At 47.0% G+C, this 17,483-nt stretch overlaps 1 protein-coding gene across 1 annotated transcript in view; it reads left to right on the forward strand.

Annotated features, from left to right (window-relative positions):
* LOC123373220 (myosin-IIIb-like) overlaps nt 1–17,483 on the forward strand; it is a 142,690-nt gene that overhangs the window by 28,675 nt on the left and 96,532 nt on the right. The window contains exons 10-14 of the mRNA XM_045022086.1: nt 5,238–5,354; nt 7,866–7,966; nt 8,373–8,459; nt 8,702–8,767; nt 16,861–16,974. Of these exons, the coding sequence (XP_044878021.1) occupies nt 5,238–5,354; nt 7,866–7,966; nt 8,373–8,459; nt 8,702–8,767; nt 16,861–16,974 (485 nt within the window). The remainder of the gene's footprint in view (nt 1–5,237; nt 5,355–7,865; nt 7,967–8,372; nt 8,460–8,701; nt 8,768–16,860; nt 16,975–17,483) is intronic.

Genomic DNA, 17,483 nt, shown 5'->3' on the forward strand with positions numbered 1-17,483 from the left:
AAAGATGCTCTTCCCTCTCTTCGTGAGGTGGAGCCCGTCTCTGCCTAGCACTCCTTCTTGGAAGACCATCCCATGGTCAAAGAATCCAAACCCTTCTCTCCGACACCATCTGCGTAGCCATTCGTTGACTTCCACAATTTGACGATCACTACCCTGGCCGTTTCCTGCCACAGGGAGGATAGACGAGAACACCACTTGCGCCTCAAACTCCTTTATCCTTTTCCCAGAGCCACGTAGTCTGCAGTGATACGCTCAAGGTCATTCTTGGCAGTATCATTGGTGCCCACGTGGAGAAGCAGGAAGGGGTAGTGATCTGAGGGCTTGATGAGTCTCGGCAGTCTTTCCGTCACAGCATGAATCCTAGCCCCTGGCAAGCAGCACACCTTCTCGGTTTTCCCGGTCAGGGTGGCAGATAGATGACTCAGTCCCCCTGAGGAGAGAGTCCCCGACCACCACCACCCTCCTCCTCCTCTTGGGAGTGGTGGTCGTGGAACCCCCATCCCTAAAACGGTGCATCTCATGCCTTCCAATCAGTGGAGTCTCCTTCTGCTCTGTTCCCTCAGATGTATCATCCACTCCACTCTCTGCACTAGTACCTGCGGAGAGAATATGAAAACGGTTGCTCACCTGCATCTGTGTTACTGGTACATGGACATTTCTGGTACTCTTTCCTCTTCTGGAAGTCACATGCCGCCAATTATCCTCACTGGCCTTCTGTCCCCGCTGCGTAGCCTGCTCTGAGTCTTCAGAACATTGTGCCCGCTGAAGCTGATCCTGACGTCTATCCAGGAAATCCTCATTTTCTTTTATGGAACACAGGGTTGATATTCGTTTCTCCAGACCTTGAATCTTCTCTTCCAATATGGAGATCAGCTTGCACTTTGTACAGACAAAGTCGCTTCTATCCTGTGGAAGGAAGACAAACATGGTGCATCCTGTGCAGGTCACAACAGCGGCTCGCTCAGCATCCATAGTCTCTTCCTTCTAAAAGCTTCCTTACTTGTGGCAGAAGCTACTCAGAGAAACCTGCGAGAGGGGAGCCTCAGTAGGCTCTCTCCAGGCGAACTCCCAGGCAAACTCCTTCTGTTTGCCTCTCTGCTGTTCCCCTCCCCTTGTGGGTTCCAGGACTAGCTGCTCCAAGAAACACTCATTTATGGTGTCTAGAAACTTTATCTCAGCCCGAGGTGACATATACTCCATCGATTATGGGGATAGTTGAAATCCCCTATTATTATCATTGAGTTTTCTACTTTTACAGTCTCTCTCATCTCCTGGAACATTTCACAGTCCTCATCACCATTCTGGTCAGGTGGGCGGTAGTGTATTCTTACCCAGACAAGAATTGAGGTGATGTAGGTGGGAAGGGGGATGTGCTTCAAAGAGCTTGTGCCATCTGTAACGTCATTCACTATCTAGCATGTCTGCCCTCAGACTAAGCCCCAGCCTAAGGGTGATCAGCTCACTTCCATCTGCAACTGATCAGAGCTTTATCACATGCAGGTTCAGATGTTTCAGTTCATTATATCTTAAGAAGACACATCAGTCCCCAAGGGAGCTCCAGTTGGTACAAAACTCAACATGAACACATCACCTCTATCTCTGTACTGGCTCCCCCCATAAGCCCTCCATGGGATCAGTCCTGGTTCCCTGAGAGACATCCCTGCTTTTGCAGCCAGGACCTCCCATAGCTATGGTCCGTTAAAACAGTTAACCCACCTCAGTAGGGAAGGGCTTGTGATTGCAGGAGACAGAGCTGCCAAAGATCCCAGACCTAGAATATGAAACTCTGCAATAGGAGAGGAGATCATCAGCCTCATCATATTTTGAACTAAAATTCATCACATTGACATAACTTCCCCAATGCGTGACGTGCACACAGAGCACAACCATCCCCCTTGCTCGTTCCCATATACACAAACCATTTTTTGTTTTGTTTAAGTCTCAGGAAAAGATTAAGGCCGTCTGCACCTCTAACTCCCCTTGGTCTTCAGGTTGCCCCTTAGTGCCTACTTTCAGCTCTTGCAACTTGCTCTGTCCTGCATGGAATCCATTATCCATGCCCTTCTAGACCAAAAGCAGGGTAGATACCTAGATTCACAATCCATGTGTTGCAGATACTCCTCTACATTGAGTACTTGCTCAACTCTCTCTCCAGAAATGGGAATTTGCTCAATGGCTTTTGCTTAAAAGCAACTTGTTTTTAATAGAGTAAAAAGATGATTTACAAACAAAACAGATGTCTCTCCAGGCGAGGTTTAATCTTTTATATTTGTTTACCAGCCAGATGGTCTGTCTTCCGTTACCTCATAGATAGCATGTTTCTCACTCTCTTTCTGTTAGGTTTTAGTCCATCGTGTGTGTGTGTGTGTGAGAGCGCCAGCCAGCCCTTAAGAAGCTAGCCTCTGTTTTGTCTCTGGAATCATTAACGTATTCCCTGGGGATTGTATTCCCTCCCACCTTGGTCTGCTGGAGCTTCTAGGTGGGTCTTTGAGTGCTGTGTAATTGTTATTTGCACTCATAGGTGTGTTGCACCCTCACTAATGAGGAAGAAGTTAATTTTCCTCCTGCTGCTAAGGAGCCCAGACAGCCTGTGGAGCTTCAGAATACACTTAGAACAGGATGGGCAAACTTTTTGGCCCAAGGGCCACGTCTGAGTATAGAAATTTTATGGTGGGCCATGAATGCTCACAAAATTGGGATTGGGGTGCAGGAGGGGGTGAGGTCTCTGGCTGGGGGTGTGGGCTCTGGGGTGGGGCCAGAAATAAGGAGTTCATGGTGCCGGAGGGGGCATGGGAGGAGATTGGAGTGCAGGTGGCATTTACCAGAAGCAGCGGCATATCCCCCTTCTGGCTCCTACATGTAGGTGAGGCTAGCCGGCTCTGTGCACTGCCCTGTCCACAGGTGCCACCCCTGCAACTCCCGTTGGCCATGGTTCCCAGCAAGTGGGAGCTGCAGGGGGTGGTGCTTGGGGCGGGAGTAGCGTGCAGAGCCCCCTGGCTGCCCCTAAACGTAGGAACCGGAGGTGGGGGATATACTGCTGCTTCTGGGAGCCATGGAACGCACGCACAGAGCAGTCCCCGACCTTGCTACCTGGCTGGAGCACGGGAGCTCGAGAGTCGGATTAAATCGGCTGGTGGGCCGGATGTGGCCCACTGGCTGTAGTTTGCCACCCCATCTTAGAACATAGGACAGAAAAATCAGATTTCAGCTACAGATCAAAATATACAATTAATACAGGGATATGTGGTTATTGTCACAAACTCTGTAAACTTAATCAATTCTTTTTTGTCTTGGGAAAAGGAAGAGAAATACTATTATTATTTTGATTAATAACAATGTTCCATTGATGGGGCCCATATAAATGCAGAGGGCTTGTCCACGTGACTGTTTAGTGTGTGGCAAGCTGGAGTGTAAATCTACAACACTGTAGTCTGCCCTGCACCAGCTGGCTGTGTGGACCCTGCTACAGTGTATCAGCTGATCTGCAGTGTACTTTGACCTCTTGCTGTTTGAAACAGCAATAGCAAAAGCAGGTGATAGGTCAAGTGAGGGGATAAGGTTTAAAAATTACCCTTTGAGCATGTGTATTCATTATTTAAATAAGGGTGTTTGATAAGGCTTTCTATTAGAATGGCACATGTGTGTCTATGGGAATTCAGACCTGACTAAATGTTTACAACTTTCAATGCACAGGCACATGTTGAATTGGGCAAACTTCTATAGGGAAGTCCATAGGACATCTGCAGGTGCTAGTCAAGTTCTCATGCATTAAAAGTTAAGCATTTGTTTGTCAATCATGAGCTAGTTTCTTTCAGGAGCAGAGCAGTGGCTCAAGGCCTTGGAAGCTGGAGTAGGCACTGTCTGTTCAACTCCTTAATCTTTTGGGAACTTAAGAGAACTGATTCATATCTTGCGCCAGTTTTTCTAACCACCTTCCCCCCCCCCCCCCCGAATCTGTAACAGTCTTTGGAGTTTTATATGTAGTAAGTGTGCCTGAAGCATGCACAGTGCTGTTGGTGAAGTGAGGGTTCCTGGTGAAAAGCAGTGACAATGTGCTCAATGCTTTGTAGCATGTAAGAGGGAAATTCTGAGAGGATTATCATAATAGCACACCACTGAGGAATGAGTGTCAGAAGCAGAGGTAAAGTATCAAAATATAACCCATGTAAAGTGTTCTTTCCTTATACTCCCTCATAAGGAAAGAAATGAAACTCAGATATGTCTTTATTAAGAATAAATACATTAAAATAGATTGTTTTTAATAAACTTTTGAAATCCGAGAATTTTTAAATTACTGTTGCATAAAAAAAGAAACAGTTTGAGAGTTAAGGTAATAAGGTAATAATTGGAGATATACCAATCTCCTAGAACTGGAAGGGACCTTGAAAGCTCCTTGTTCTGTCTACCAAACCTCCCTTCTCATGTCACTCCAGACAGTAAAATAGTTACTTTCTACCATGTAGGTTCATACATGACATGGTGCTGACTTGCTCTCCTTCTCAGTAGAATGACAGCAAAGTTTCTAAGCATGCAAACTTGATATAGTCCTGCAGCCCAACCAGTGTGGGTCCTACCATTGTTCTCTCGTTGAAGTCTGGAGTGCTGGTGGATGGCATGAATGTTGTGTAAGGGTTTCTACAGTTTAATCAAAAGTTCAGGAGTCTGCGGAAGAACCATCCAAATTTCCAGATAATATTCAAAGGCCCTAGTGCTCAAGGACTACAGTGTCAGAAATCATATGTACAGAGAGAGCGCATCATCCTTGGTGACAGAAGGGTGAAGGGAGTTTCTATGCCAAAAATGTTGGGGGAATTATTCTAAAAAATGGTGAGGCTCTTCAACAGATGAGATTTCCAATTTCATAGGGTCTCCTAAATACATTTTCTCCAAGACTGTGCTCTGGCAGGAGGGCACATGAGCAATTTCAGAGTAGAGTGGAAGTGTATTCCTAAGGAATCTTAAGGGTGGGTGGAGGTCAAAATCCATCTTGTAATGGATAGCTTGTTACAGTCTCAACAGAGCTTCATAATCTACTCCAGACAGAGCACTAATCACATTGGGGGAGGGGGTGTGCAAAGAAATAGCCCAGGCCCCACATTCCCTGCTTGGGCCTCTAGATGGAGGAGGGTCCCACTACCAGGGCCTCTTGATGTCCTAGAAGGAAGCTCAGAAGCTCTTTGAGGGGAAGGAGCACCTGTGGCTAGGTGATCATCTTTCTTTACTGTCTGGCCGTGCAGATGCTCGGGACTCCATTGCTAAAGTGGCATATGGCCGCGTGTTTGGTTGGATTGTCCGCAAAATCAATGAACTGCTGGCTGAGAATGTGGATCCTGAGGTGGAGCTGAGGGAGATTGGTGAGTCCCAACTATTTTGCTTCTGTCAGCCCCCTGAATGCACATGCCACAGTCAGGGCCAGCTTAACTTTTTGTGGGCCCAGCACCAAACGTATTTGTGGGCCCTCCTGGGGAATGATTGTAAAAGGGGCCGGAGGTAAAAGGACAGTGGGGCAGGAGCTAGTGTTGGTCTCTGGAGCAAGGGAGAGGTCAGGGGTAAACTGCAAGCACAGCAGGGCTGGGGAGGGGGTAAACAGATCCCCCCTGCCCACATAGAGCGGGTACCTACCTGGTTCTTGCCCATTCTCTTTGTCTCTCTCTGCATTGAGTTGCCCCTCCTCCTGCAGCAGCAGGATAGGTTCTCTTCCAGCCCTCGGGAGTGGGTATTGGGAGTGGGAGGAGCGGAGGCTAATGTGGTGACTCCTCTAACCGGACATTTAGTTTCCAATCAGCACTGGTAACTGGACACGCAGGTACTGTTTTCTACTGGAGTTTCCAGTCTAAAACTGGATGCCTGGCAACAGGGCTGCCAGAAAAGCCTGATGGGGGGGAGAAGGGCAAGCAATCATTTTTAAAAGTAAGAGGGCTAAGCCTTAAGGTGGGGGCAAGTGGTGGGTGGGCTGGGGAGTGGAGAGGAGCTAGTGGGCAGGACCATGTCTGCTGTACTGCACACATAGGTTGGAGACTGTGGGGATCAGCTGACGCAGTCAGTATCCCCAGCCCAGGTGACGTGACAGCCAGTGGTGGATTTAGAGTTAGTCCCCCACCCCCACCCCCCAGCCCTGTGCTCAGCTTCATTTTTGGGGCTCCGCCTTGGGACCCAGCCAAGAAAAGGAACATTCTCTCTTATCTCCCCCCACCCCTGTTTTTCTTTCTTTTTTTCTTCCTCCTCCTATAAGTAATAGCAAGTAAATGAAAATAAAATGAGGTACCTTGATTGTTCTTGTAGTCTAACTTATTTTTCCACAGACCACTTGAAAATCACGGAGGGTCTCGATGGACCACTTAATGATCTTTCCAAATATTGTAAAAAAAAAAAAAAAAAAAGTTGGGGTGCGGGGTCTGGCCAGGAGCTAGGGCGAGGGAGGTTGGGGTGTGGAGCGCTTACCTGGGGCAGCTCCTGTTTGGTTCTCAGGATGGGTGTGTGTGTGTGTGCAGGAGTCAGGGCAGGGGGCTGGAGGTGTGTGTGGGGGGGGGGTGCAGGAGTCAGGGCAGGGGGCTGGAGGTGTGTGTGTGTGTGTGTGTGCAGGAGACAGGGCAGGGGGCTGGGGGGTGTGAGGGAGGGGATGCAGGAGTACAGGGCTGGGGAGCTGTGGGGGGTGCAGGGATCAGGGCTGGGTGTGTGGGGAGGGTGAGAGGGGGCGTAGGGGACTGGGGAGGGGTGAGGGGGGATGCAGGAGTCAGGGCAGGGGGCTGGGGAGGGGTGGGGGTGCAGGGGTCAGGGCAAAGGGCTGGGGGTGTGTAAGGAGGTGCTGAGGTGGTGTGAGGGTAGTGCAGGGTTGGATGGGTGTGTGTGAGGGGGGTGCAGGGGGCTGGCGGTATGTGAGGGGGTGCAGGCGTCAGGGCAAGGGGCTGGGGGTGTGGGCTGGGGTCGTGGAGGTGCTCACGCAGGGGGCTGGAGGGGTATGCACCAATTCTAGCCCCTTCCCCAAGATCTCGCCCCCATCTCTTCTTCTTCTCCTCCTCCTCCTCCCCAGAGTGGTGAGTGTGCTGCTTCCCCCTCCCTCCTGCCAACAGCTGATCAGTGGCAGGGAGATGGGGAGGAGAGAGAATGTAGCATGCTGGGGGAAGAGGCAGGGCAGGAGCTTGGCTGCCAGCAGACCCTGCCCTGCTGCAGCAAGAGCCCCAGCAGCCGGCAGCATCAAGCTTCTGCCCCGCACAGGAGAGAGCAGGGGGTGGAGAAGAGCAGGCCGGGGCCCCTTTTGACCGTAGGCCTGGCGCCATAGTAAATCTGGTACTGGCCACAGTCAAAGGGGCAAAGCACCATGGGGGAGGAGGTGTCTCTAGGACTGAATACAGGGTTGTAATTCCAGGGAGATGGCGGCCTTGGGGAAGATTATTTTCACAGTGTCTCTGGGAGGCTCAGTCTGCAGAGGAAGCTGGCTGCACAGATGTAATTCTGGGGGAGAATGCAGTCTTTGCAATAGGGCAGGGCTTGTGCTGGGGCTTGGATTATTGCTGGAGTCCCTCTAGAGTTCACTGGGATTTAGTTCTAGTATTGTTCTCTGTGAGGTGGGTCTCTGTGGGGTGGAGGGAGCTGGGGTGTATCTGGCTGCAGGGATGGGGTTGGTGTGAGGGGAAAGAGACCCAGTGCAGGGGTGTCATGGCAGCCTGTGGAAGAGGCATAATGCCGGGGGGGGGGGGTCCCACAAGGCTGAGTCTCTGAGGGGATGAGAGCTTGGTGTGAAGGCATGGGGCTCAGTGAGGGGGGTCTTTAGCTGCCAAAGTAGGGGGCTTAGTTCAAGGAGTATTCAGCCACCCTATAGGTGAGTCTGCAGGGGTCTATATTGAGGCTCATCTCCCTCCTTCCAGGGATCCTGGATATCTTTGGGTTTGAGAACTTTGTGGTGAATCGTTTTGAGCAGCTCTGCATAAACTTGGCCAATGAGCAGCTACAGCACTTCTTCAATTATGTGAGTTCCAAGTGTGATGTTTTCTGGCCTGGCAGGGGGCTCCGCAGGGTGTTGGGAGAGCCATGGGAAGGCAGAATGGTGACCTCTCCTTGTACAGTAGCCCCTCCCCTCCCCCCCCCCCCCGGGCTGGGGGAGCCCAGAGTTGTGATCCAGCCATGGGAGCAGAGTGGAGACCAGGAGCAAGGGCCTCCTCATGCATGTGGGTTACTATTGGATGCTGGGTCTGGCACAAGGGGATTGCTCACAGCAGTGAACTTGTCTTGGGGAGGTATACGAGTGCTGAGGTGGTTTGAAGCTGTGACTCTGCCTTCCACGTAGCGTGTCGAGGGGAAGGATGCATGATTTGCTTGGCCGAAGGCTGTTGGTGCTGCTGGGAGCTCCAATTTTACTGTCTTCTGTGTCTCAGCATATTTTCCAGCTGGAGCAGGCCGCATACCAGGAGGAAGGGCTGCCCTGGGAGGCAATTACATTCAACAATAACAAACCCATTTTGGTGAGTGACCTAGACCTGGGTGAGGGAGAGACCCCTCTAGCCCCAGGCATGGGCCCAAGGGAGGGAGAGAGGAAGTGCTGTATCCAATGTTGGGAGGGTTAGGATCTGGGGAAAAGTTCCCTTGAAGGTGGAGGCAGAGAGTGCAGTGAGCAGACAGAGGGGAGATGGCCTCTCAGGAGAGGATGGACTGCCTCCACTCCCATTAGGTAAGGGGCTCATCTCTTTTCCTTCTCCTGCTGCAGGACCTGTTCCTGGCCAAGCCGCTGGGGCTGCTGTCTCTCCTGGATGAGCAGAGCGCATTCCCTCAGGTATGGCAATTGTGACTAGAATGGTACAGGGACAAGCTGTGGATCAGAGAAGATGTTGTGGGGGCTGGTGCAACAGATATCTGAGGAGAATCATAGAAGATTAGAGTTGGGAAGAGACCTCAGGAGGTCATCTAGTCCAACCCCCTGCTCAAAGCAGGACCAACCCTGTGTTCTAATTGAAATCAATATATTTGAAAATGTAGAAAAATATCCAAAAATATTTAATACATTTCAGTTGGTAGTCTATTGTTTAACAGTGTGATTAAAACTGCGATTAATCGCCATTTTTTTTTTTAGTTAATTGCATGAGTTAACGGTCATTAATCGACAGCCCTAATAAATATTAGGAATGGCAATATACACAAACCTGTAGGAGAACACTTCAACCTCCCTGGTCACACAATAGCAGATCTTAAGGTGGCCATCCTACTGCAAAAAAACTTTAGGACCAGACTTCAAAGAGAAACTGCTGAGCTCCAGTTCATCTGCAAATTTAACACCATCAGCTTAGGACTGGACAAAGACTGTGAATGGCTTGCCAATTACAGAACCAGTTTCTCCTCCCTTGGTTTTCACACTTCAACTGCTAGAACAGGGCCTCATCCTCCCTGATTGATCTAACCTCGTTATCTCTAGCTTGCTTCTTGCTTGCTTATATATACCTGCCCCAGGAAATTTCCACCACTTGCATCCGAAGAAGTGGGTATTCACCCACGAAAGCTCATGCTGCAAAACGTCTGTTAGTCTATAAGGTGCCGCAGGATTCTTTGCTGCTTTTACAGAACCAGACTAACACGGCTACCCCTCTGATACCTAATAAATATGTACCAGGAAATTCCATATAAACACTCAAAAACCAGGAAATGGCCAACATTAAGTTTTTCTGTGTAAGCTTAACATGTGTCCTGTTTGTGCATATACATTACGTTAGTCTTTAGTTATGTGATCAGGTACTGTTGTTTATCTATGATCAGTCTGTCATCCAGTAAACAAGACAGGGTGCACTTATTGAGCAGTGGCGATTAAAAATATATATATAAATAATTATACTTAAACATTATTTAAAAACAAGTATTTCATTTTTATAAGGAAAACAACTAATTCTTCAAGAGCTTGGTTGTACATGCATTCCATGTGCCGAGACCAGAAGCTTTTCACTAGCACTGTCCATTGGCTTATACATGCACCTGCCTACCCTCGTGCTCCCTTCTGAGGGTATAAAAGGTAGCACCAGCCATCTGCCACTCCAGTTCCTCCCCATCCTTGGCCTGAGATGGAGTGAGCTGTATCTGTAGCCAGTTGGGATTTGGCTAATTATTTGGTTTTGTGTGTATTGTTATTTATAGATAGTATATGTATATGTATTTATATTTAGGTAACTGTTACTTACAGTAGAAAGTAAGTGCAAAGGGGGATCATTTTTCAGGGCTTAACTCCCCCACTCATCTCCATCCTGAAGAACAGGTTCCTAAAGTGCCCAGGTCGCCTGGATTTAAAAACTGTGGTCTGCCTCAGACTGCTTCTTATGAAGGACGATCATGACACCTGCCTCTGCTCCTAGGACAGACTCTTATTACTTCTGTGGTATCTGCTGCTTGTTGTTGCATAGGATGATGCAATCCAGAGAGAGCTGGCTTAAAATGTTTCTGATGGACAGGTCCATGAGGGCAGACTGGGACTCAGGCTTGGGGGACCCTCTGTACACAGCTGCAGGAGTTTAGGAGTGCTCCATTAAGCTCAATGTTGATTGGCTCCAAGGCTCCTTCTCTGAAATAGTTTTCAAAGGACACTGGTAAGCAGCACTAGGAAAAGAATGAGGAAGGGAGATTGAAGCATTCTCTTAAAGAAAAGAGGGATAAATCTCCCTCTAAGTCATCTTCAAAGAAGAGCCTGTCATCCCCATCTCATGAGACTCCCTGCCACGGCATGGACATATCCAGCGCTCATAAGAACCGCGATCCTGGCTTTGTAACATTTAAGTCAGAGGACCTGGCACCACCAACCGGCACCAAGTCTACTGGTGAAGAGCTCCCCACAGTACAGGATCATTCCATACTGACTGACTGAGTGCCGATGGTTCCAACAGCCTTTGTATGGAGAGATTAATGCTTTTTGATTCAGATTGCAACCTCAAAATTGCTGATATTGGCACAGAGCATGTCACCTCTGGTACCAACAAGACAGAGGATGACAACAAATCTTCCATCACTAGCATTGATTCCATATACAGTAGCAAGCAATTTCACTGTCTGTACAGAACCGGAATCCCTACTTCTTTTGGGACAACCTCAGGCAGAACCAAGACTTGAGACAGCACAGGCTACCATGTAGTTTCCTCCCCCAGTACTGTCTATGAGTCAAGCTAGATCACACTCCTCTCTGGTATTGATGACACTGCCATTTGATTCAGAGGACTCATACCGATCTTCTGAATCCATTGCCAGTGGGACTATGTCACCTGAATACCCGCAGAAACCATGCTCACAAGAATCATAGACTATCAGGGTTGGAAGGGACCGCAGGAGGTCATCTAGTCCAACTCCCTGCACAAAGCAGGACCAATCCCCAACTAAATCATCCTAGCCAGGATGTGAGTCCAGATAGTGTCTAAGGCTGTTGTGAGCATTGCTACTTTCTCTCACTTTGGAACTGTCAAACAGGGTATGTCACAGGGTGACTGGCCCCTTTATGAGGAAGCAGGGTTCAGTGCACCTGGACCAAAGGCTTTAAGGAGGTTCCTGAGCCCTATAAAGGGGGGGATAGATGCAGATGGTTGTTGGTGGATTCCTGCAGACGCTGCAGGGAGTGAGAAGGCTCCTGCAGGGCCTTGAATCAGCCTGTAGAGAATGCCAAACTCCAGGCAAGAGGCATTTGGGAAGAAGACAGACCCTCAGGGAGGAGGGTCTGGGACCAGCTGAAACTGGGATAACTCAAACTTAAGAAGTCTTTTTCTTTTGAAAGACTTTATGCAGGATTTAATAAATTGTACTCCATAAGGACATTAATATAATTATCTCCTGAAGAGATCTGGTCACTTAATCACTGAACTTGCAGTTTAGGATTGTAAATTAGCAAGCACTCGTGACAAAATATGACTTTTACAGTGAATTTACAAAAACAATGAGGAGTCGGGTGGCACCTTAAAGGCTAACAGATTTATTTGGGCATAAGTTTTGTGGGTAAAAAACCCCACTTCTTCAGATGCATGGAGTGAACTGGCACATGAAGAGAAGGGAGTTACCTTACAAGTGGAGAACCAGTGTTGACAAGGCCAATTCAGTCAGGGTGGATGTGGTCCACTCCCAATAATTGATGAGGAGGTGTCAACGTCAAGAGAGGGAAAATTGCTTTTGTAGTGAGCCAGCCACTCCCAGTCCCTATTCAAGCCCAAATTAATGGTGTTAAGTTTGCAAGTGAATTGTATCTCTGCAGTTTCTCTTTGAAGTCTGTTTTTGAAGTATTTTTGTTGAAGGATGGCTACTTTTAAATCTGTTGTTTTGAATGTCCAGGAAGATTGGCGTGTTCTCCTACTAGCTTTTGTATGTTACCATTCCTGATGTCTGATTTGTGTCCATTTATTCTTCTATGTAGAGACTGTCCAGTTTGGCCAATGTGCTTGGCAGAGGGGCATTGCTGGCACATGATGGCATATATCACATTGGTAGACGTGCAGGTGAATGAGCCCCTGGTGGTGTGGCTGATGATGTTGTTGGGTCCCATGATGGTGTCACTAGAGTAGATATGGGGACAGAGTAGGCAACGGGGTTTGTTACAGGGCTTGGTTCCTGGTTTAGTGTTTCTATGGTGTGTAATTGCTGGTGAGTATTTGCTTCAGGTTGGGGGCTCTCTGTAAACTAGGACTGGCCTGCCTCCCAAAGTCTGTGAGAATGAGGAATCACTTTCCAGGATAGGTTGTAGATGGTTGATGATGTGCTGGAGAGGTTTTAGCTGGGGGCTGTATGTGATGGCCAGTGCTGTTCTGTTATTTTTCCTTGTTGGGCCTGTCCTGTAGTAAGTGACTTCTGGGTACCCGTCTTGCTCTGTGAATCTGTTTCCTCACTTCCCCAGGTGGGTATTGTAGTTTTAAGAATGCTTGATAAAGATCTTGTAGGTGTTTGTCTCTGTCTGAGGGATTGGCGCAAATGTGGTTGTATCTTAGGGCTTGGCTGTAGACAATGGATCATGTGATGTGTTCTGGATGGAAGCTGGAGGCATGTAGGAAGTATAGTGGCCAGTAGGTTTCTGGTATAGGGTAGTGTTTCTGTGACCATCACTTATTTGCACTGTAGTGTCCAGGAAGTGGATCTCTTGTGTGTACTGGTCCAGGCTGAGGTTCTCCACTGGTAAGGTAACTCCCTTCTCTTCATGTGCCAGTATATCTATGCCTGTATCTGTAATTTTCACTCCATTCATCTGAAGAAGTGAGGTTTTTTACTCACGAAAGCTTATGCCCAAATAAATCTGTTAGTCTGTAAGGTGCCACTGGACTCCTCATTGTTTTTGTGGATACAGACTAACATGGCTACCGCTCTGATACTTAGTGAATTTTCAGGACGTATTTCCCCAGGACTGCAGACAGCAGTTTTAGTCTGTAATTGACAAAGGACAGTTGCAGGCTAGGTCATCATTCCAAGCAGCTCTGGATGGGGCAGGCACTGCCTCTTGCTCTCTGGCAACTACAGTTGCCATGAGATGGTCATCATGGCTCCATTCGTTGGGTTTCCTGAAAAGTGCGGGCAACATTTGAAATTCTACCATTTGAAGGCCGCCTGTTCAGTGAGAGGACAGATGAGTCACTGTACACGCTTAATAACTCTAGAACCACACTTTGTTCCCTCAGCGTAAATACTCTGCCACCAAAGAGGAAATATATTGGGGCTCAATCCTGCCACAGGCCAAAGCCCAGAGCCGGTTCCAGGCACCAGCTAAGTAAGCAGGTGCTTGGGATAGCCAATACAAAGGAGTGGCACTCCATCCGCTATTGGGGTGGCACAGCCAGGTCTTTGGCGGGAATTTGGCAGCGGGTCCCTCAGTCCCTCTTTCTCTTTGAGCTGCCGCCGAAGTTCTGCCGAAGAGGAAGAGAGGGAGTGAAGGACCCGCCACCAAACTGCCGCTGAAGAATGGAGTGGGATGACTGAGCTGCCGCCAAAGTGCCGCTGATTCTCCCCCCCCCCCCCCTTTTTTTTTTTAAATGCCACTTGGGGCGGCAGAAAACCTGGAGCCGGCCCTGCAGAAACCTACCCCTCTGCCATCCTTTTATCATCAGCATGCAGAAGATGTGACAAAGGGTGCAAAAGCAAAACCCAAATGCACCATTGTCATTTTCATCCCAGTCAGCACCATCATCAAAGCAAACATTTTGACAGTTCTGTTGTATTAATTTCAAGGATCAAAAGCGTTCAAGGTGATTTCACTGTCTAACATAAAAACAGTGATACAAAGAAGTGCAGATTTTTTTTCCTACATAGACCTTACTTTACTTGATTTCTTGGCAAACACCCAAAAGCACTGATTCTAAAGTTTATTAATCAAACACAAGAAAGAACAAGAAATTAAAAGAAGTATTTATATTGTAACTAAAATTCAGTGATAATGCAAAACAAACTTAATCAAAACCTTTAAATTTTGGACGCAAAATATCAGCCTCTTATTTTGAAAATAACCTTTCTTTGAAAAGGAAAGGGTTAATTTTACTTTCAGTCCTGGTGTGTAAAGGGTAGTTACGTTTCCTGTTTCTAACAGACAGGCTGACACAAGGTGGAGGAGAGAGAAGATAGAAAAGGTGGGGGAAATATGGTTTTTCTTGGTGTTCTTGGAACACTGGATGTCTGGTCAGTCACGAATGGATGCTTTGGCTGGCAGATCGACCACAGCACCTGTTGCTTGGACCCTGGTTCACTTTCTGGTCAGGGACATCATCTATTTGGGTCTTTTCTCCTTAGACAGGGCAGGGTTATGATCATCTAATTTCTCTATGTTGATGCAATGCATTTGATTTCAGGATCTGATGAAAAGCAGAACGAAAGATATAGGGTAAGAGAAAGTAACACAACAGGGAAGGGAGGCAAAAAAAGAATCTTAAGTGTCTCTGCGATGCTGGCAATTAGGTATCCCAACATATGGGCAGAGGACTGGATGTCATGATGATTTTCAGCACTCTCAAGTGAGAATAAAGTTCCTTAAACAGGAGCAAGGCTAGCCAGCCTTCCTCTTGGAAGAAAGTCTTTTAGTCTGGTCTGCTCCTATCTTGAGGTTAGGGAAAACGAGTCAAGACAAGACGAGCTGGGATACAAGGTGAGACAGGAGATGAGAGAGACGATGATTTTTTCAAAGTCTCTTTTTAAGAAACCCTAAAGGGGGAAAAGTGGACAGTACAGTTCATTCCCCTCAATAATTTGTTCACTAGTTAGGCCTAATATCAGTCACACCAATTCTGGTCTATTAGCTTCTAGTTCCACTTCTTCTGTTTTTACCAAGCATAATTTCAACAGTCCTTGGATTATATCAGCGTGGCCTTTGAATCATATCACTTTCTGTTTGGACTAATCCAGCTTCTTTGTCTGGTTCTCTTGCACTTGTTTTCAATATTCATTTATTGTACACATTTATTGTACACATTTCTTCCAATTCCCCAGCTGCTGAAAATGCTGGTAAAGATCAGGCAGGGAAAGGCAAAAGTCGTCCTGGTGATACCAATATGGTCAAGGCAATTCTGGTTCCCTGTGTTACTCCAGCAGTCCACTCATTCTCACCTCTGCATCCCATTGTCCGCTGACTTACGTAGTCAGGACAGAAACTATCCCAGCCCAGCATTTCTTTACCTATCAGTAATGCTGGAACTAGAGTGATAGTGAGAGAATGTCAAAAATTATCAGTGCAAATGATAAGCATACAAAGTGAACAAACCAGACACAAAGAAATAGCATTTTCATTGATAATCCTATAACATCTTGCCTGATACTTGAAGTAAAAGCAAGTGAAATATTTTCTTACTGAAGAGTGGTACATTTTTAAGCTGATGATTTTTCGTTTACTTTTAGCATTGTTAGATTACATTCCCCAAGTCTGTGAAGCTAGTTCTCTGTGAAGACATGTTGGCTGCTGCTGCTCTTTGCATTTTTTTCCCAAAGGATTTACAGCCTGAGCACTTTAAGGAGTTTTAGGATTCTCCAGCTGACCTGGTAGATTTTTCTTCTTCTTCGCAATGTACCATGCCTATTAGATTTACTTCTCCCAAATTTGCTTTAGGTCTTGATCCTACAGATATGCTTAAGTAGCCCACTTGATTTCAATGGGACTACTCACATGTGTAAAGTTAAATATGTGTATAAGTGTTTGCAGAATCAGGGTCTTTGCATATTTTGTCATGCCATTTAGAGTTCAAAGATCTGTAAGTAAGAGAGGAATATTAGATCATAGAATCATAGAAGATTAGGGTTGGAAGAGACCTCAGGAGGTATCTAGTCCAACCCTCTAGCTCAAAGCAGGACCAACCCCAACTAAATCATCCCAGCCAGGGCTTTGTCAAGCCAGGCCTTAAAAACCTCTAAGGATGAAGATTCCACCATTCATATAGTCTCACTCCCAAGCTGTTCCTGGGATATGGAGTCATCTCTGTTCAACACACAGTAGACAAACTGAAAGGATCTGCTGCATAACACAGGCCACAGTTTCACCCAGTAACTCCTTCACTGAGCCCAGTAACCTGTGACAGAGATTGAACGGATCTTTTAGGAAGAGACTCACCCAATCTTGATTTAAAGACTTCAGTTGATGGGGAATACGATGCATCCCTTGGTTCAAATGTGGGTGGATGTCAGTCTGGGAAGCTGGTGGGTGGATTTACAGTATAGGGATTTGCAGAAAGGTTAAGTAGCAGTTGGTAGGGTTAGTCACTGCATAGATAAGAATTCTCTTCATCACTGTCTCAGCTGTTAGGGTGGCTTTTATTACATTTGTATTGTATTGAAATGTGTTTCTAGTCAGTTGTAGATCCCTGCCCAGTGTCTTGATGGGATTGGAGATGCTGTATAAATAATAACTATTAATTTCTCATTTTGTGGGGTTTTACTATGAAATCTCTTGTGTTGCAGGCGACTGATAAAACCTTTGTGGATAAACTGAACAGCACCTTCAAGGGGAACTCACACTTCCAGCCATGTAGAGGCCACGTGCTAGGGTTCAGCATCATTCACTATGCAGGGAAGGTAAGTACTGTTTAGGGTACAGACTGGCACTTTGTCTCATGTAGGTGAAAGAGATGGGGTGTGCATCAGGGCCCGTGGGGGTATGGGTGGAAGAGATGTGCTCCCTGGGGGCCACTTCTTAGGTGAGGTAGGGCTCTCTAGAAGGTATCCTATTTAACATTATCAATGACCTGGAAGAAAACATAAAATTATTGCTAATAAAGTCTTCAGATGAACCAAAAATTGGGGGAGTAGTAAATAATGAAGAGGAGATGTCACTGATTCAGAGTGATCTCGGTCGCTTGGTAAACTGGGGGCAGGCAAACAATATGAGTTTTAATATAGCTAAATATAAATATACAGCTAGGAACAAAGATTCTTCTTCGAGTGATTAGAAGAATAGAGGCTTTCCACTCAGATCACCTTCCTAACAGCCCCAGATTGCCTTATTTCAGTATGACTAAGGAGGGCCTCAGATTGTCACAGTGAGAGAAGGCCCTTACACAGATTCTTTCTTTTATACCTTTATA

This window comes from Mauremys mutica, chromosome 6 (assembly GCF_020497125.1).
Source record: "Mauremys mutica isolate MM-2020 ecotype Southern chromosome 6, ASM2049712v1, whole genome shotgun sequence".
NCBI classification, from domain to species: Eukaryota; Metazoa; Chordata; order Testudines; family Geoemydidae; genus Mauremys; species Mauremys mutica.